This window comes from Lutra lutra, chromosome 10 (assembly GCF_902655055.1).
Source record: "Lutra lutra chromosome 10, mLutLut1.2, whole genome shotgun sequence".
Lineage (NCBI taxonomy): Eukaryota > Metazoa > Chordata > Mammalia > Carnivora > Mustelidae > Lutra > Lutra lutra.
The window spans coordinates 57464906-57484218 of NC_062287.1; the positions used below are offsets into that span (position 1 = coordinate 57464906).

Below are 19313 nucleotides of genomic sequence, written 5' to 3' on the forward strand. Positions count from 1 at the left end.
AGCAGGAGGGGCTGGTGGGAGGCTGGGGTGTGGGGAGAGCAGTGGGAAGTGCGCATTCGGGGAGAAAGTCCACTGCAGCTGCTCACTCCTGGGAACCCAGGACTCGGTGGCAACAGGGATGAGGGGGAAGACTGAAGCCAAGAAGACACGCGGCCAAATGCTGTAGCTGAAGCCTGGACCCCAGCACAGGACTCCTCTCAGTGGCCTCTGAAAAATGAGCCCTGAGTCAATTCTTGCCCACGCTTAGGGACAGGCAGCTCACCTCCTCCCTCTCTCCTGGTGGCCTCTGCCTAGAAAAAGATCCTTCATCCCACTGGGCTGAGGCCAGCCTCCTTCAGACCTGTGGGTCTCCAGCCTGTCCCTGGGGCCATAGAGTCCTGTCCTGCTGCTCGGGAGAGCCTGAGAGATTGGAATCAAAGACGGAGACCCATGGGTCTGCTCTGCAGTAGGCTGAGCACCCTCAGGTCCTCCAGTCTCAGCCACATGCAGGCCTTGGTTTCTGGTTCCCTCCTACATGGGTCACCTGTGAATGAGTCTCATCTTGTCCTTTCTTGAGATGAAGTGCACTGGAGCTAATCTAATCCACCTGCAGAAGTGGGGGAATGGTCATCTTCCCTATTCGGGTTAACAGATCTTTATTAATATGGCCTGCAGTTCCAGCATTTTAATTACTACCGGCCACACATACACTATGGGTTCATGCGGAGCTTGTGGTTCACTAAGACCCTCAACCTTGTAACATTTTTATATGAATGGGGGCCAAGCCATGTCTCCTTCCTCCTATGGTTACTAATTTAGCTTTTTGAACACAGACCCGGCCATCCACAGAAAAGAACTTCAAGGGCTAGGGGGAGGGCATGGCTGAGTGGATGGTGTGAGTCATGAGCCTGCCTTGGCCCTGGATCCCCTGTTCCATTACCTTTCTTTTTGATCCCTGCGGCTCAGCCAAGTTAGTAGAGTGAGAAGCATGGACCTTTTTTGTCTCTGTTCCGGCTCTCCAAGGACAGGACTGTTCCTGGGAATGGAAGGCTGTGAGGCTGTCAAGGCTGGCTTCTCCTTCCTCCTCTATCCTGCCAGGGGCTGGCCCAACTGTGGTTTCTCCCACCTGTGGGTTCATCGCTTGGACTGTTGCTTCTCCCAAACCAGGATTCAGATTGGAGGGTTTTTGGTTTGCTTATTTTGCTTTGTTTTAATATGGAAGGTTATGCTTTCCTTTCTATGCTAGAATTGTCCTTGGCTAAAGGACAAGAGGCCTGGGGGTGAATCTAGACTTGAACTTTTAGTGTACTATGAGTACTTTGCTAAGCCCCTGACCTTTCTCTGAGCCTCTTTCCCCCGTTACTAAGAAGAGTGGACCTGGATGCACTAGGACCTTAAGACTTGTTGAATTCTGAGATTTTAAGATCCTGGGATTCAAGTGTCTGAGAGCCTTGGGCTCTGGTTTAAGCGGGGAGTTTGTGCTCCTAGCTGTCTGGGCCATTGGGGCTGCCCTGGCCTGCCTGGAAAAAGCCCTCACTGCCCTTTCCTCTCTTCCAGGATGCTTTGCTGAGCCTGGGCTCTGTCATCCACATAGCGGGCTTCCGGCGGGCTGTCAAGGAGGCCCTCTCAGCTGTGCTCCCCAAAGTGGTAGGTGCCTTGGCCCACATTTTCCCCCCACCCCCCAAACCTTTGCCCAGCTCCTTGCTGTACCTCACATAAATTTGAGAAGGAAGGAAGAAGCAGGGGCCCTGTACCCAGGGCCTCTTGTAGGGAAGTGAAGGTTTTGAGTAAGTGTTCCGAGAGAGTGTCCTGAAAGAGAAGGTCTGAAGCTAAGTACCAGAGAATGAACTTGCATAGGAATTCTGAAATGTGGGGGGCAGACAGGAACTTAGAGCTTAAAATTGGGAAGATCGTGTCTCGAATAATGGAAAGGATTCCCCTGGGATAATATCGAGAACACAGTGGAGTCAGCTGGGCTTTGGAATATGTAGCAGAAGAAGTTGGGGGTAGACGTGCAGGAGAACTTCCTTGATGCCAAGTCCAGGAGTTTCTAGAGTGAGAGGCACAGCTTTGTTGAATGAGTCTGTGTGAGGTGAAGTGTCCTGCCCAGAGATAGGAGGCTAGACAAGATGACCTCTAGAAACCTTTAGACTTCTCTCTGACCTATCCCAACACCACAGATGGTTGTAGACTGAGGGTAGATGGAGAGCAGCTGCTTAGGCCCATGCTCACCCGGCCCACTTGGTTGTCTGGGCCCAGAGTGCCTTGCCGAGGGGACTGTGTTCCTCATGAGGGGGCACGGTCTGAAACTGCCGAAGGAGCATGGAAGTCTTCCTGGAGGAGGAGACACCTCAACTGGGTCCCCAGAGCCTGGAATCTCCTCTTCCCTACTTTAGACCCAGCCAAGGGCAGCCTCTACCAAAATGTGACACCCCTCACCCCGCCACACTCTCCACCCCCACCCTTGCAAGTCCACCATATCTGAATCTGCTTGATTAATGAACCTCCTGAGGCCCAGGGACGGGGGGTGACTCACCCAAGGTCACACAGCATGACAGGGACAAATGGGGCTTGGCTCCTAAGCATCCTCATTCTCTCTCCTCAGCTCTGGCTTCTCAAACCTTCTAGAAGTTCAGAGCCCAGGAGGAGGGCTGATGAGTGAGTTTTATTGAGCGTGAAATTGGTAGGAAGTGGGTGGTGTGTTGGCGCCCCAAATAAATCCTCCCAGAGAAGGATAGGACTGAGGCAACATCTGGCCTGGGATGGAGAAACATGTGGAAAGGAGGGGTGGGGAGGCTAGCAGGTCAGCATCTGCAAGGCTATCCTGGGCCCCTCTGTGGCCATGGAGGCTGCCCTGGGAGGGGTAAGGAGAAGGTGACTGGTTAGGTCTCCACAGGCAGGGTGCTTGGTGTTGTGCCAGCACAGATGCTCGCACTGGATTAATTGTATCCCCAGATCTGGGAGCTTAGAAGTCAGCTGTGGTCCAGGCCATTAGGTTCCTGGGACAGTGGGACATGTCTACCTTAGCTCGTCCAAGAGACCTGTATGAGCTAAGGGACCCCGACTTTGGGGAGCTGTGGTTTAACTGCAGGAAGGGTCTCAGCACACCCCCTCTCCTGGAGGCATCCCTTCTCCCCGCCACCCACCCCCCCCACCCCCGCTAGAGGGGTGGGGACATGGGAAGTGTGATCTGCCCCCGGGGAGGGGTAGATGAGAGGTAGATGAGAGGTCTACCCACAGGGAATGGGGGGAGATGGGAGGTCTTCTCTGCCCCCAGAGAATTAGAGGGTCTGGTTTGCCCCCAGGGAGTCGGGGGAGGGTTGATGGGAAGGGTCCACTCTGCCCTTAGGGAAGGGTGAGGAGATGAGAGTGTCTGCCCCCTAAGAAGGGAGGGGAGAGGAGAGCATCTGCTCTGCTCCCAGGGAATGGAGGGGGTGGGGAGATGGAAAGGGTCTGACTGGGCCCCCAGGGAGTCGGGGGAGTTGGGAATCCTGCTCTGCTCCCAGAGAAGGGAGGGACGTGAAGGCGTCTCTGCTCCCCACGGAGTGGTGGGGAGGGGGGCACTGGGGGAGGGGTTTCCATACTCCCCCTCGGAGGAGAGCCACTGCACCTGGCCCTCTCATCAGCACCCATTGTGGCAGGCAGCCCCGAATGCAGATGGTGCTGATGTGTCTGCGATGGTTCCCTCCTTCTCTCCAATAAACTCAGCTAATTTTAACCCAGAGGGCTGGGAGTGAGGGGGTGGGAGGCAGAGGGACATCCGGAAGCAAGGAAGATCTGTCCTCCCTGCCTCCCCACCCCCAGGGTAGCCACCTCTCTCTCTCTGTCAGGGCCAGGCTCTCCATGTGACCCTGGGTGCTGGGGCTGGGGTGTCTCCTAACCTCTTTGGGCCCGATCCCTCAGGCCCCTCCCAGGCTGCTGCAACGACTAGAGGAGCAGACAGAGGCAGGATACAGATGAGAAGAGGCCTCCCTCGCACTGGTTTCTCCATCCCTGAGCTCCCTGCCCGGACCCTTCCCCTGGAGGACAGGGGGCCTCCAGGCCTGGCCAGTGCCTGCCCCTCACACTCATCCGGGCCCTATCATCCCCAGCCCACACCACCGATGAACTGGCTCAGGTTCTCTGGAAGTAGGACTGGAACAACTCCTAGGGCTTGGAGGGTGAGGGCAGCCAAAACCAGAGTGGCTGGCAAGACTGTGGACTCTCACAGTGGCGGAAGGGCAATGGCTTCGACTGGATTTCACACTTACTGCCACACTTACTGCCGGTGGCCTTCAACACCCAGCGCCAGTGTCACCTCCTCCAGAAGCCCTCTCTGATAGCATCGGCAGAGAGGAGAGCACTACCTTCCCCTCCCAAGAAAACAGTGTCCTTCAAGACACTTAGCTCGGCATGCAGGGGCCCCAAGCTGGGCCAGGGCATCCGCTGGGCAGCCCTGGCCTCTGTGTCTCCCTCTGCACCCAGAGTGCAGGGCCTTGGGACGCTCGCTGAGGCTGTGCTGAGTTGGGTGTGGAACCCTCGGGTAGCCAGTCCTGCTTGGAGGGGATGTGGCTTTTCACCCATGGGTCACTGAGGGCAACAGCTTCTGCCAAGACATGGCGTGGAACTGAGGCCAAGACGGCTCTGGGCCCTTGGGGAAGGCACATTGACAAGCTGAAGACTTGACAAGCTTCGAATAGAGCTTTGATCTCACTCTAGGGAACCATCATTCCAAAAGACGCACCTGCTCCTATCTCTCAGGGCTCACAGCAGCCTCCCCCCAGCTCTGTTTCTAGGCCCTGCTGACCCCAAGGCCACCTCCTGTGCCCCCTACCTCCAGTGCCAGTTCTATAAATACTCTGTGCTCTTTACACCACGTATCTACGACTCGGCCCAGGCCCAGAAGCCATTCTTCTATGCCTCACCCATTCCCCAAATGCGTCTAATTTTCCCAGCAGTTACAGTTTAAGGTCACCTCTTCTAGGAAGTCCTTCTGGCTTGAGTCACAGTGTGTGGTTTCTCGTAGAATTGTTTGTGTCTCTGAGGTCTGAGGTCGAGGGGGAAGCTTCCAGGGCATTCTGAGCCCCTCCTGCCATACAGCCCTGGATGGACCACTCTGTTGACCACTCTGTTATGGTTCGCTGAGACTGGAGTCACAGCAGGGAAATCTCTCGGGGTGGGGGGTGGGTGGGATTTGTCTGCACCTTTGGCCCTTTAGATTCTCTCCCCAGCACTTTGGATTTGGGGTGATAGACAAGGAAGGCCAGCAGGGTCATGGGCCACTGCCTGCCCAGAACCCCTCCAGGAGGAAAGGGTGCTTACAGGAGCTCTTCCACCCTGGCTTCAAGTTAGACCTCACCTGGGGAGTGAAACCAAACAGATGCTTGAGCCCACTGCCAGAGGATCGGTGACCTTGTCACCCAGATCTGCATCAGCCCTGGGACAGGGCAGCTGGGAGGGCTGTCTGTAGGATCTCATGAGTGCCTTCTGTCCTAGGAGACTGTCTACACCTACCTGCTGGATGGGGAGTCCCGGCTGGTGTGTGAAGACCCTCGTCATGAGCTGCCCCAGGAGGGGAAAGTCCGGTGAGCCATTCTGTACCCTGCTGACTCTCCTACAGTCAAGGATCTCAGGCCTGGGGCACCTGCCAAAGTCGTCTGGTTTGACTTTCCCCATCTGCTCTTGACCTCAGCTTCCCTGCCAGCTGGGGTTCCTTGGCTGGGTCACTGACTCCCCATAGAGGAGAGAAGCAATGTCTTTTCTCTGTTGTGTCGCGGTAGTGGACAGCACAGGAAAGTACCCAGTGGTAGTTTTTCTTCTAGAAACCTAGAGAGCTCCTTGGAATTGCTACAGCTTCTCAGAAGGTCGGGGCTAGAGTTTATCATTAGAAGACCCCCAGCAGGCTCTGAGAACTGCCTGGGAGGTTCTCACCAAATCCCAGAATGCTGGGACCTGTGGGAGCACATGGTATCAACCAGGTGTCCACAAGCAGGGAGATCAGAGACAGGTGTCCCGCTGAACCCCAGTGCCTGGGTTCAAATCCCACTTCCCTTTTACTAGCTGTATAACCTAGGGCAAGGTACTCAACCTCTCTGGGCCTCAGGGTTCTTGTTTGTAACTGCCAATAATGATAGTTACTTATCTCCTAGGGTTGTTGCAAGGATCAAATAAGTTTAACACAAGTGAAGCCCTTAAAAGGCTTCTATTAGAAATGCTAAGCATCTGGTTTTGTTTTTGTCAGGATGGAATGTTGGAATCCCTGACCTTAGGCACACGGGTGGGACGCCTGGTGTGCTCTGGTCCCCTGATACTCCTGAGCCTAAATTGAATTCAGCCTCCTTATCTTCCACCACGAGATGTGTCCCAGGCCACGTACCTGGTGTGTGATAGAGCCAGGACTGGGACACAGTCTCCTGGCTCCTGGCCATTCAGGGGACAGTCAGGGGAAGTGGAGCTCGTCAGATGAGACAGTGTTGACAGGCAGGAGTGCTGGTCCAGAGGAGGTCAGGCCACAGAGGACATGGTCACTGCCTTCTCAGTACCGCAAGGCCATTGTGGGCCCAGGGGGCACGAGGTCGTAAGCTGAGGGCTGAGTGGGCACCAGTGGGGTGTTACTAGAAGGCAGCACTCTACTCCCTGGGGGGGAGGGCTTTTCCAACAGGCCAAGGCCTCCAGGAATATGGCTTTTTCAAGTGGTAGCCGAAGCCAGCAAGACACATGGCAAGACGTCATTTCACGGAGGTCATGGAAAGAATTGCCGTTTGGGGCTGCTGGAGATCCTGGTCCTGGGGATGCTGGTGGTCTTGAGGCCCCTCCTGACACCTGGGACCCTGGATTCCAGGACGCTGGCCTCTCTCTCCAGCCCTTCCCCCTTGGAGAGGCTGGGGCCTCTCCAACAAGCCAGAGCCTTCTCACATCCTGTTCTCTCATTTTGTTCCTCTAGGGGATGGGTGGCAGGTGACCCTCTCCTCTTCACCATCTCCTGACAGCTTCTTCCCTCAATGACTATGCCAGGCCACTCTCTGATTTCTACTGTCCCATCTGTAAGATGGCAGGAGAGGACTGGCAGGTCTTCGGAATCTTATGGAAGAAGAATGCTTATAATATCCCCTTTCCTTCTCGGAGCCAGCAGCCCTACTACTAAGAACTCTGCTTTATATATGATCTTGCTTCACCCAGCAGGGTTCCTTCTAGTGGCCAGGGAAGGCCTTCCTGGGAGAGGGATGCAGGACCAAGGGCCCAGAAGGCAGGAAGGGAGCATCCTGCTGGGTCTGCCCTCCCTTCTGAGCCCAAGAATGCTCCCCAGAGGCTTTCTGCTATGAGGAGGGGTGGGGTGGGGGTCTGCGGTCCAGGCATCTTGGAGAGCTCTCAGATCTTCTGCACCTCTCCGGATCCCCCAACCACCACCCACTACCTTCAGATTCAGTAAAGCTTTTGGAAAAGATAAGGGGGCCACGGTGGAGAGGGGAGAGTGGTAGTGGAAGGCAATTAAAAGTGAGTATTACAATGCAATTAGCCCAGAGTTCAGTGGAGATGGGGAGGTGAGTGCCTGCTGTGAGACTGGGCTCAGAAATCCCAGGAAGAAGCTAGCAAGGGGCCAGGGGAGTGAGGCAGCCCACATCCCAGGGGACACAGAGTTCAAAACTCATTCAGGTCAGCAAGGATTAGGGGTGAAGGTTTACATCAGTCTTCTCTCCTGAAATCTGTGCTTTGTCACACCCCCAACCCCACATCTGGCACTGAGTCCACCTCCAAGGCCAGGGCTAAGACCTAGCTAGGTATGTGGAAGAGGGAAGAGCACCGAAATGGGAGTCAGATGGGCCTGGAGTCTAGCCCGGCCCCCTCCCTAACTCCCTGTGCCCACTTCCAAGCCTGTTTTCTTCTCCCTAGAAGAGATAACAGTAGCAGCTGTCTTTTGAAGAGACGAGATCCTGGATGCCCAGTGCTCCTCCCAGTGCCTGGCACAAGTCTGAGCTCAGTGGTTGCTGATTGCCCTCCACCCCGAGCCCCAATTTACTCATCAGGGTGACCTTGAGAAAATGTTTACTTCCCTTCCAACTTCAGTCTTTTTTTCTATAAAATGGGTGAGGCTGGGTACAGGGTCCTTCCAGTGGTGACCCCTGTGATTCTGGCCCCAGTGGGAGACTGGACAGCTGCTTCATCCAAAGGTGGGGCCCGAGGCTCTGGCTGTGCCCAGTGGAGGGGGCACCACTCCAGGAAACCCTGGAGGGCTGGCAGGGCTGGGAAACAGCAGCAGATGTGAATAGAGGTGGGTCATAAAGACAGATAAGGGGGCACCTGGGTGGCTCAGCGGGTTAAGCCGCTGCCTTGGGCTCAGGTCATGATCTCAGGGTCCTGGGATCGAGCCCCGCATCGGGCTCTCTGCTCAGAAGCCTGCTTCTTCCTCTCTCTCTGCCTGCCTCTCTGCCTACTTGTGATCTCTCTCTGTCAAATGAATAAATAAAATCTTTAAAAAAAAAAAAGACAGATAAGTCCCGGGGAGAAAGAGGACAGGCTCAGTGTGGTGTGAGGACAACAGGGGAGATAGTCCAGGGGGAATGGGGAGACTCCTTATGCCACTGTCCTCCACCGTGGGCTCACAGGTCCCCAGTTTCATCCCCACAATGTGGTTTGGGTTCCCTACCCCCTCATGCTGCCTCAGTCCCTCCTCTCCTGAGCGAAGTCCTTCCCGGGGCGGCTCCATCTCAACCAGCCACACTTCCCTGATTTCTCCTGGCCAGCAGGAGGCGCTCTAGGAGGCCTGCTCCATATTGCCCCCATCCCTGAGGAAGCTCCAGTTTCCAAAAAAGGTGTTCCGGCCGTGGTGGCCTCCCTCAGGGATAGGTCTTTCCACAAGAAGAACCGTGGGCTGTGCATCCAGGAGACCTGGGATCCCGGAGGGTGTGGCTGAGACCCCACCACCACCACCCTAGGCCAGTAATTGCTCTGGGCCTCTGGCGGCTCCTGGGGGACAGCAAGATGGAAGACTGCAGTGTTCGAGGGCTGGTCCAGCTCTGAATTCTAGGGGCTGTAAGGGAGGGCCTCCTGGAAGAATGCCTGCAGAAGGGCCTTCCGGGAACTCTTCGTTGCCTTCATGTTGGTGCCCCTTCAATCTCCCAGCCTATTTCAGTCCCCAGCCCTGCCGCCTTCCTCCTCTTATTGTGTCTCCTGCCATCTTCAAGCCTCTCATTACCCGCTGCTGGTTGCAGCAAAGTCTGGGGCTTTTCAGCTGCCTCGGGGACACCCCCGCCCACAAGAGCCCAGCTGCTTGTCTCCCTCTGCTACCATTTGGGGGTCCCAGGGCCCAGTCTTGAGAAATTTCTTCCTCAGAGCTGACCTGGTCCTCTTTCACTGCAGAATCTGTGTTCCTCTGATTTGTGTCAAGGGACACATGGAATAGTCTGTCCCTGTCTCTGGAGTCTCACATTCTGGGAGAGGGAGAAGAGAGGATCCAAGTCCTGGATTGAATCATAATTTATCTCCAAGAGAGATGAAAATTCAGAGTGAGGTTGAGGCCCTGGGAGGTGGGAGGTGGGGTGGGGTGCTCAGTAAAGGGGATGGGGCCTCACCAAAGACGGGGCTCAGAGGAGTGGGAGGGGGCCTGGGCACTCAGCTCTTTCCAGGCCATTGACCCTCCCAACAGAGAGCTTTTTTCTCTACTCTTGCCACTAAACAAATAATTGTTAAAGGGATGGAACTGTCATAAAGTCCACGCCCGTTCCTCTCCCCACTCTGTGCCCATCTGTCTTTATCGTAACTGGGGCAGCCATGACCACCCAGGCACCAGACCTGAGTCATTAGCCTTCAACCTGGACAGCTGGCCCCCGGGCGTGGAGTCCCCTCACCCCTCACCATCAGCCTGGCAGCTGGGTAGGAGGACAGAGGAGTCAGCAGGGGAGAGGAGGCAGGGTGGGGGAGGGGGCCCTAAGGTGAGGGAGGAACCACTGGGGTGTGAATATAGACAAAGCCCTCACCCCCCATCTGGTTTGAGGAGACTCAGCCTGGGCATTTCCCTTTGCCTTCTAGTCCATGGGTATCTTTAAAACCTCTAGGGGGACAGCAGTTCCAGGAAGGGTTTGCATGGGTGTGGGCTGGGGTGAGCATGGCCCAGCATAGACCTGCCTGGTACTGTGGGATGTGGCCAGGCTGGGGAGGACAGATTGCAGAGCAATGTGCCAAGGTGAGGGGACTCCTCTGGGTTTAGGCTCCTCAGAGGCCCCAGTGCTCCGTGAGAGATCTGGGCTCAGTCAAGGTTGATCTGCCCCAGCCCCGCCTCTCTTCTGCTGTCCTCTTTCACTGGTCCTCCTCTGGACCACTGAGACTAGATGCCCTCACTGCCAGGACATTTCCAGTCTCTCAGATTCTCCCTGTCCAGTGAGAGTTTTACCCAATAGTTAAACTGATCAGGCTGAAAGCAAACATGACCTTCACCTTCCCCTACTCAAGTCCATCCTGGGGCTCCCACTGCCCTCAGGATCATGCCCAGCTCCTCGGGACCCTGTCCAGCCTTGCTCCCTGCTGTCCAGCCACACTAAACTCCTTGCAGTTGGGCCATCGAGCAGACAAACGTTATTTCCCTCCTCTGAGCCTCGACACATGCGGGTCCCTCTGCTGGCACCTCCCTTCCTGTCTGCCTTGAAAACCTCTGCATGTTCTTTAGGACCCAACCCAGCATCGCCTCCTCCAGGAAGCCTTCTCTGACACTAACGCCATGTAGGACAGTTGTGAGATGCATGGAAGGTGATTCACTCACTGGATGGGGGAGGTGAGGAAGAGGGAGGTAGCTGGGACAGTTTGTGGACAAGCTTACAAGGGACCCGGTGGGTGGTTGTGCCTCTTTATGTGGTGGAGAGAACAAGTTCAGATTGGGACTGGGTGCCTTTGATGACATCAGGGACATCCAGGACAGGCTTCCAGGAGGCTGTTGGGTATCAGGGGTCTGGAGCTCATGAGAGTGGGACCTGGAGTCAGGAGGCCATGAGCACAGAAGAGGGAGTTTTGTGCAGAAGAAAGGCGGAGGATAGACTCTTTTGTCAGGCTCCCGGGGTGGGGGAGTGGGGCACCAGGCAAAGGCAGCTTCTGGTCTGTCTGGGCAGGGGGTTGGGAGGTTGGGAAAGGGGGAGTGAGGGGTCAGGGGGATGTAGCCCCTTGGTTTACAGACCAGCAACATAAGGACCAGCGCCATCTTGTGGTTGCCCAATAACCAGACTGCAGGAGGCCAAGTGGCTGGGTGAGCTCAGTAAGAGGGGGTTTGGCTGAGGGTCATGGAGGCAAGCCCCTGCCTCCAGGAAGCCCCAGTCTTCAGCAATTGAGTCATCAGGAAACGTGGCTACATTGCCCTCCTGCCGCCCTAGATTCCCATTCCCTATTCCCAGCTGGACAGAGCAGAGCCGGAGACTAGCTCTCCAGGAGCCTCATTTTCCAGGGTATGAGGGCTAGTAGGTAGGAGACACCACTGGTTCTTGTAGATCCTGAATCAAGAGGCCAGGAGTGAATGGATCCAGCTCAGAATGCTGCATGACCTTTACCAAGAGGTGCAACCTCTTTGCCTTTGATTTCTCTAGAGGCCTCGACCTGATGGGGAGACTTGGAGGCCACCCCGCCTCTCTTATCCTCATCTGGCCTTTGCTTGGCTCCCCTTAGTGACCCTGGATGCCCACACTGGTGTCCCAGCCCCCCAGGCTTCTCTTCTCTTCAGGTCAGGCAGTTCCTACAAACACAATTAAGTGGAGGCAGCATGAGGGATGAGGAACCCAGGACATTTAATCATCGTGGAGGGACAGTTGGTAAAAAATCAGGCACTTAATTAAGCAGGAAGAGCTAGAGGCCAGGGGAAGGGTAGTATGTGTGGCGAGGGCAGATAGAAGCTCATTCTTCCTAAACGACCTCCCCTCCCCACCCCTCCATCACAGCTACGCCCATTCATGCCAATCCCGTTGGAAGCTCACCCACCTCAGGTCTTTAGGAAGGTTCGAGCACATTAGTTAGGAGTATGGGCTCTGGTGCCAAGTGCCTGGGTTCATATCCCGACTCTACCACTTATTAGCCCCGGGACCTTGGATATGTTCTCAACCTCCACCTGAAAATGGAAATGATGATAATATTGAATTCATGGGATTTCTGGGAATTCCAAGTTAAACCAGACGCGTTGCCTGGACTGTGCATGGCACATGGGGAATGTAGGATAAAATTTAGTCATGACAGCTGTCCCTGGAGTCCTCCTGGGCTTAGCACCACAAGTTGCTCTAGAATGTTTTCTTTTTCTTTTTTCTTTTAATTGCAGTATCATTGACACACAGTGTTACACTAGTTTCAGGTGTATAGAAGGGCTTTCTGAGGGTAGAGATGGTTAGGATTCTACTTTCCTCCATACTCTTTCTCCCTGGAAGGCTCAGAGAGGTAGATCACTTGCCCAAGGTCAAGTAGTAGCCACAGCAGGATTTCTGAGCCCTTGCTTGACTTGCTCTGGGGGACCTGCGCTGGGCCCCAGGGTTCCAGCAAGGGGCACCAGAGGCCAGACTGTGGCTGCCTGCCCCTCTACATGGCAGGTCAGTGTTCCATCTCTTTTATTTGTGTCTTCCTTGCATCCACCCTACAGCAGGTCAGATTGTCTAGATCCTTGCAGATGTGCAGGGTCGAGCCGACTGTGTGCCCTCAGGTCGGGATCTGCTCCTTTTTGATCCGGGGACTGAGAGCTGGGAGGGTATCCTTTTCAGAGAGGCTGTGGTCTCCCGGAAGCGGCTGGGCTGCAGCGGACTGGGCCCCACAGACCTGCCCGGGAAGCCGTTGGCCAGGCTGATGGCTCCACTGGCTCCTGACACCCAGGGTAAGGGCTGGGACCTGGGCAGGGGCAGGGAGGGACTGTGGCCCTGCTCCCCAGATCACGTCTGTCTTCTAGCCCTGTCTTCATCTCTGTCTCCTTTCTCTTGCTCTGTGTCTCCTAGCAGTTCCTCCATCTAATTCTCTCTCTGTTGTGCTACTAACCTCTCTGAGCCTCAATTTCCTGATATGTAAAATGGGGATGAGAGAACCTGCCTTGAGGGGGTGTTTTGAGGAGGAGCAAATGAGATAACGCATGTTAAGGGCCTGCCACATACTAGGGCTCAGTGGCCAGTGGCCGCAGTGATCTTGTGCTTGTGTCTATTGCTAGATGGGCTGCATTGTTGTCATGCTCTCTCTGTCACTATCTCTGTTTCTCTTTCTCTTCCTCTCCACGCCCCCTGTCCGCCATGTCTCTCTGCCTCGTGTCTCAGTCTCTCTAGGTCTCTGTCCTCTGTCTCGATGTGGAAAGTGCACAAGACTGGGAGTCAGGAGACCTGACTTGCTGTGTGATCTTGGGCAAGTCACTTCCCCTTTCTGGACCTCAGTTTCCCAATCTGTAAAATAGGGGTGCTCAGCCTTACCTGCTTCCTGCCCTCTCAGGGTTGCTGGGGGGTGGGGCTCACAGAAGAGTTTTGAAGTGAGGGGGCTTCCTTCCATGCAGGGGACATTGCTGTGGTTGTTCTGTTGCCGCCTCAGGACCCCCTGTCTCTCTGGGTGTCTCTGTGTCTCTGTGCCAGCCTCTCTGTCTGTGTCTTTGTCTCCCTCCCTGGGGCTTGGCTCTGTATCTCTGAGCCTCATTGGCCCCGCAGGACCACCTCATTGCCCTCTCCCCCTCAGTGCTGGTCATGCCGCTCGTGGACAAGGAGGCTGGGGCTGTGGCAGCCGTCATCTTGGTAAGAACAGTGTGGGGTGGGATTGGGGGAGAGAGGAACAAGGGACAAACAGGGGATGGAGCCTTTCTGGGTGTGTGTGTGTGTGTGTGTGTGTGTGTGTGTGTGTGTGTGTGAAGAGCAGCAAGCTGGACTGGAGTGGGGGAAATGGGGATCTGGGAGGAGTCTGGGTTTTTCCCACACCCCAGCTCTTCACCTTACCTTGAATGGGCAGGACGAAATCATCGGCCCTGTCAGCAACATTCAGAGATATGTACAAGCCTCTCTTGTACTTCTCAGCCTGATTGGAGCTATCTGTGCAACCCTGACCTTTGGCATCCTCCCTGCTGGGTTAGGGGCAGGGGGCTCTGTCCACAGAAGGCCTGACAGACACTGAGGAAGGGGGGATGGACATGTTGCCGACAAAAAGAGCCAGTTTGGGAAGGCCGGCCAGATTCCCGTGGCGGGAGCTCAGGAGCAGAGGGGGTCCCACTGGGAAGGTCTGCCTGGGAAAGCATCCAGCCCCACTGCTGATGCTGGCGACGATGGGTGGGCTTCCTAGAGGGGGTGATGGAGGGGAAGGGGCTTCAACGGCAAAGGGGGTATGCGCTGCTTGGCGGGGCGGGGGTGTGTGCGGGGGCAGCCGGGGGTAGTGGGATCGTGGGCAGTCAGGCAGGGAACCCGGGCCCAGGCTCCCCCAGCGCTCTGCTGCCCCCTGGCGGAGCTCACCAGCTTTCTGCTCCACCAGCCGAGCTTGGCTGAGCCTAGTGGGGCTGGTTCAGCCACTCTTTCAGGCTCTTCTCCCTTAAATCAAATCATCCTGTCCTAGGAACCGAGGGTTGGCGCCCCCCAATGGCCATTATTGGGGGGTCTGCTTCACCGAGGCAGCCACAACCTCAATAAGGCTCAGACCTGGGGGCGCGGACAGATGAAGCGGGGGTCCTCGTGCGCCCGTGGGACTCCTCCCGAGCTCATTAAAACGGAATTAAAGGTTTCTGAGGCGCCTGACCTTTCCGGAGCTGCTGGCGGGGGAGGGCAGTGGGAGTGGGGGCCGGCCGCGGGGAGAGGGGGAAGAGGAGAGGAAGGAAGGAGTGCTTGGCTTGGTCTCCTCGGCACCCCATCTGCCTGAGGGAGCCGTGGGCCCCTCGGTTTCTCCCGCAAGCTGCTCCCCCACCCCCAGCTTCTGTTCCCGCAGGGGACGGATCTGCTGTTGGCACAGAGTTCTTTCTCAGCGCGGCTTCCCTCCCTCTTTTGGTCCCAATCTGTGCCAGAGCGGGTGGCTTGGAAGAGGCCCAGGGCTGGGGGCAATGTGCAGAGGTGGGCGGTGGGAGGGGGTAACTCAGTGGCCCACCTCTGTTGAGGGAGAAGAGTCTGGAGGTGCCAGGTTCCCGAGAAGGATTTCCTGTGGCCGTCTAGTGAGGGCTGGGTCAGAAGGGAAGCCATTCCAGCAAGAGGAGGACGTTCGGAGTTTGTTCATCTTGCTGGCAGGAGAATGGCTGCCATGACCGCAGCTCAGCTTGGCTCAGGTTGGACCCGGAGTCCAGGTTTCTGCCTTCACCTGCGGGAAGAAAGGCCTGTGTGTATATGTGTGTTGTGGGCTGCGGAAGGGGAGGCGGCCAGCCTTACTCACATTCAGTACACCCTAGAAAACCCTGCTCTGGGCATCCAGGCTGCGTGCTGGGGCAGAGAGCGGAGTGAGACCCATTTGCGCCTTCTAGAAGCTCCATCTGGGGGAAGGCAGGCACAGCCTCAGGTGACCACTGGCCAAATGAAATAAATGCTGCTGGCAGGTGCTCTGGTGGCAGAGGCTGGAGCACCGAGGGGTGCCTCATAGTGGAGGCAGCATTTGAGTGGGGCTTTGGGGCCTAGGTAGGAGGTTGACAGGCAGAGAAGAGGGGAAAGGATATTCTAGGAGTAAACAGCATGAGCCAAGGCAGGGTGGGGAGAAGGATGGTTGGGAGAAGAGTGATCCTGGTGAGGCTGAGACTTGGGGTGCACGGTGCTGAGCAAGATGTCACCTGGGGCTCTGGTTGCCAGGAGAGGTTCCCGACAACTAGCTTCCCACCTCCTCAAAGGCCCCGGGAAGCTCTTTTTTTTTTTTTTTTTCTTTAAGAGCTCTTGAAAAGTACTTAAATTATTCAGTCTGCCTCTCCTCCAAGCCTGTGCCTCAGGTAGAAGTGCAATTCCCCAGGACACCCCTCTCCCCAGTGCATACACATCTGCTGGGTCCTGTGTCCCCCTGGATCTCACATGCTTCTAGAGGCGGCCCAGGCTGCCCCCGACCTCCTAGCTACAACCAGATCCTGACGGCAAAGGGCCGAAGGGTAAAGGGGATGCCACAGGGCAGAGATTTGGGGAGGGCTGATTCATCAGCTCTGTCCTCAACAAGCCCCACTCCTTTCTCAGACTCTCTGCTCTTGGTGTCCATTTATCCATCCTTCCATCTGTCCATCCATCCTCCCGCCCATCTATCAGTTGGAGACCCATTTCTCGGGCATTGCCAGGGATGGTGTGCTTCGTGTTGCCAACGGAGCAGTGACTGACCCCTGGCTTCTCAGGTCATACAGCCTGGAGGTATCGGGAGACAGACATCAAACAAGTGAGCCAAACAGGGATAGAATTGCAAATGATGGCAAATGCTGGCAAGGAAACAGGGAGCCCTGCAAGGAATATTGGTGCCTGATGGAGATACTGTGGGTGGAGGGCTGTCTGAGGACTGTGCCGGCCAGGTGCAGGGCTGTGTGGCTGAGTGCTGGGCGTCTGCAGCTCAAGGTGCCTGAATGGCAGATTCTTCGTGTGCAAAGAGTCCTTAGCTCTGTTCTTTAGTTCTGGGATGAGAAGTCCCAGGAGAGGGTGGCCCTTGGTCTCTGGCATCGGATGCATGATTTGTGCCCAGGCTTCCTTCCCGCTCTGGCAGCCACACCGGCTCCTTACATGAGGACGACGTGTTCATGCGACTAGCCACACTGAACTTGGTGAGGGTGAGGGGTTTGAGGGCTGTGCTGGGCTCTCAACCCTCTCTGCAGCCCCAGTGCCCACAACTGAGTGTTCCCACGGTGCCCCAGACACACTCCCTTTTTAGCAAGAGTAGGCTGCAATTGTGTGTTCCTGTGGGTGAGCAAAAAGGCATGCGTGAGTGCTGGTGATTGTATGTTTGCCTATGGGGGAGCAGGAGTGTGTGCATGGCTCTTGGCTATGTGAACCCAGGTGTCCTGTGTACGGGTCTGAATGTGCCCATATGGATGGTGTGTATGCTATGGGTGTGGATATGTGGATGCCTTTGAGTCTGGGACTCCACTCCACGTGTGCCCACATGCCTGAGCATCTCCATGGAAAAGTGAGCGTAGGGGCAGGTGCTGAGGCTTTTCAGGAGAATGTGTGTGGGCTCATGCATAGGCTGGGTGGGGATGGGCTGAGGCAGCCCAGGAGGCTGCGCTGGGCTGGGGGGTGGGAGGAGTCCAAGGGGTACAGGAGAACGTCCCTGTCTCCAGCCTTCTGAAGCTCTCCTTCGGTCTCCCAGCTCTGTGTTGGCACCAGGCTGTGTTGTCAACCCAGGAACTGGTTGTCGCATAGTCCTGGAGGGGTCCCAATCTTCCCTTTTCCTGAGAGACGGGTCCAGGTGGAAGGAATAAGAAGGATAGCCTCCCCCATCTACTAACAGTAAAATACTGACATGTTTATGTAAGCCATACACAAATCAACTATGCTCCCAGCCTCTTTCAACTCCCTGTCCTGCGGGAGTCCTAGATGGTGGCACTTCGTCCAGAACTTAACCTTCAACAACCATCTCTGGTCCACAGATGCTAGAGTCTGCCATGGATCCCCAGTACAGTGAAGCTAAAGTCCAATTCCTTTGCCTTGCACTCAAGGCTCTTCCCCCTGTGGCACCGTGGATCCTACCCCTGCCCTGGTCCTCCCATCCCCATGCCACCTCTTAGCCAGCCCTGCCAGGACACCCCTGGCTGCAGTGTCCCCTCTCTTCAGGTTCCACCTGTCCTCCCCATACTTCAGTGCCAGTTCTTGAAGCCTCCCTAATGCCCTTCCCCTCGGAGCCCCCACAACCCTGAGGTTCCCACTGATACCATCTGCCCTCTCCTACTTCTTCAGGTCTGAGGTTCTGCACCCCACCAATTGCATCCCCCACTCCATCCCACCCCAGCCAGACTGTGAGCTTTCTGAGAACCTGTTGGGCTCCTCCTCTCCATCTGCTCCAGGCAGGGGACCTAGAGCAGAGGCGGATGGGGGCTGCTGCGTGGGGAGGGAGGATTAAGGAGGGACCCCAGTGCAGTGACTGTGGAGAGCCCTGCAGGTGGCAAGCAGCTCTGAGTAGGCACAGGAAGCTGGTGACGCAGGTGGGGAGCTGGCAGGACCTGCTGTGGGCTCCCAGACTGCCACCCCCCCCCCCATTTTTCTTACCAAGAGCCCATGCAGGGGTCAGGGAAGAGTGTTCACAAAGTATAGAAGCTGCGCTAAGGGTATTCCTCATGATTTGACACGGGGAAGTTGGATGATAGATGATGGGGGGTGGAAGGGCTGAGGGTGGATCCTGAGAGGGGAAGGTATGGGCAGACAAGGGGAGGGAGTGATTGGTGCTCTCCCAGACTCTGCCACTTTCTGCTGTGTGACCATGGGCAAGGCAATACAACCTTTCTGGGCCTTGGTTCATGTGCAGGATGGAAGCTTGCCTTCCAGGCTGGTGAGAATCCCACACGTGTAAGGCAAGCACTTACACTCCATCATCCATTCTCCCAACCTTCCTCCCAAGTTCTTTAGGCTCGGCAAATGCATCATAAATGTTGAAACTCTTCCCTTACTGCAGACTCAAGGGCAGCTCAAGCCTCAACTCGGAAAGTATAGAGCTGGGGGCTGAGGCTAATACCACTGATTCCATAATCAGCGCCTAAGGGGCTCCATGGGCTGGGAGATGGAAAGGGGTCCAAGGTCACCCCCTCTTTCCCTCACTGGACACCTGGGTTGTGCTGTTAATGGGACAGTGTCTGAAAAGGCAGAGATCTTTCTTTGGATTAGCCCTAGAAGGCTTCCTGGAGGAGGGGATTTTCTTGGAGCCATCTGCTTGGTCAGAAGGATAGGCTTATCATTGAGGCCCACAGACTGGGGTGTGGATGTGTTGGTGGTGACAGGTGTGTGCTGGGCATGGGACAGGAGCCTAGGGGAGGTCACAGGTGGTCCCCCTCTCATATTCCTTCAGGTGCACTGTGGCCAGCTGAGCGACAGTGAAGAGTGGAGCCTGCAGGCGGTGGAGAAGCATGTGAGTGGGGGTAGGGCCGGGTAAGATGGGGGCTGCTGAAGACCTCACCACAACTGGTAGGAAGATGATCTGGACAGACCTGGGTTCCTGTCCACCATCTTTGGGCCATGTGACCTTGAGCAAGTCACTTAACCCTCTCTGGGCCTCAGTTTCACATCTGAAAATGAGGATAAAGATAGCACGGACTTGCTTATGGTTCAATGAGATAAGGCAAGTCAGATACCTTGTCAATACTTAGGAAGGACTATGTACTTAATGATCCTGAGACTTCAGGAGTTTGTGACTTTAACAAGGCCTTCCAACTCCCTGAGTGCCAGAGAAACGGAGAAATCTGACCCCGCCCGGTCTAGTAAGAGCCTGGAGGCCAGCCAGGGGGAAAAACCCTGTCCCTAGCT

The 19313-nt window shown here is 55.9% G+C and overlaps 1 protein-coding gene across 5 annotated transcripts in view; it reads left to right on the forward strand.

Annotated features, from left to right (window-relative positions):
• PDE2A (phosphodiesterase 2A) overlaps positions 1–19313 on the forward strand; it is a 91340-nt gene that overhangs the window by 58323 nt on the left and 13704 nt on the right. For all 5 annotated transcript variants that reach the window (XM_047690861.1, XM_047690859.1, XM_047690860.1 and 2 more), the window contains 5 exons: positions 1537–1626; positions 5455–5543; positions 12675–12784; positions 13618–13673; positions 18859–18918. In XM_047690861.1, coding sequence (XP_047546817.1) covers positions 1537–1626; positions 5455–5543; positions 12675–12784; positions 13618–13673; positions 18859–18918 — 405 coding nt within the window. The remainder of the gene's footprint in view (positions 1–1536; positions 1627–5454; positions 5544–12674; positions 12785–13617; positions 13674–18858; positions 18919–19313) is intronic.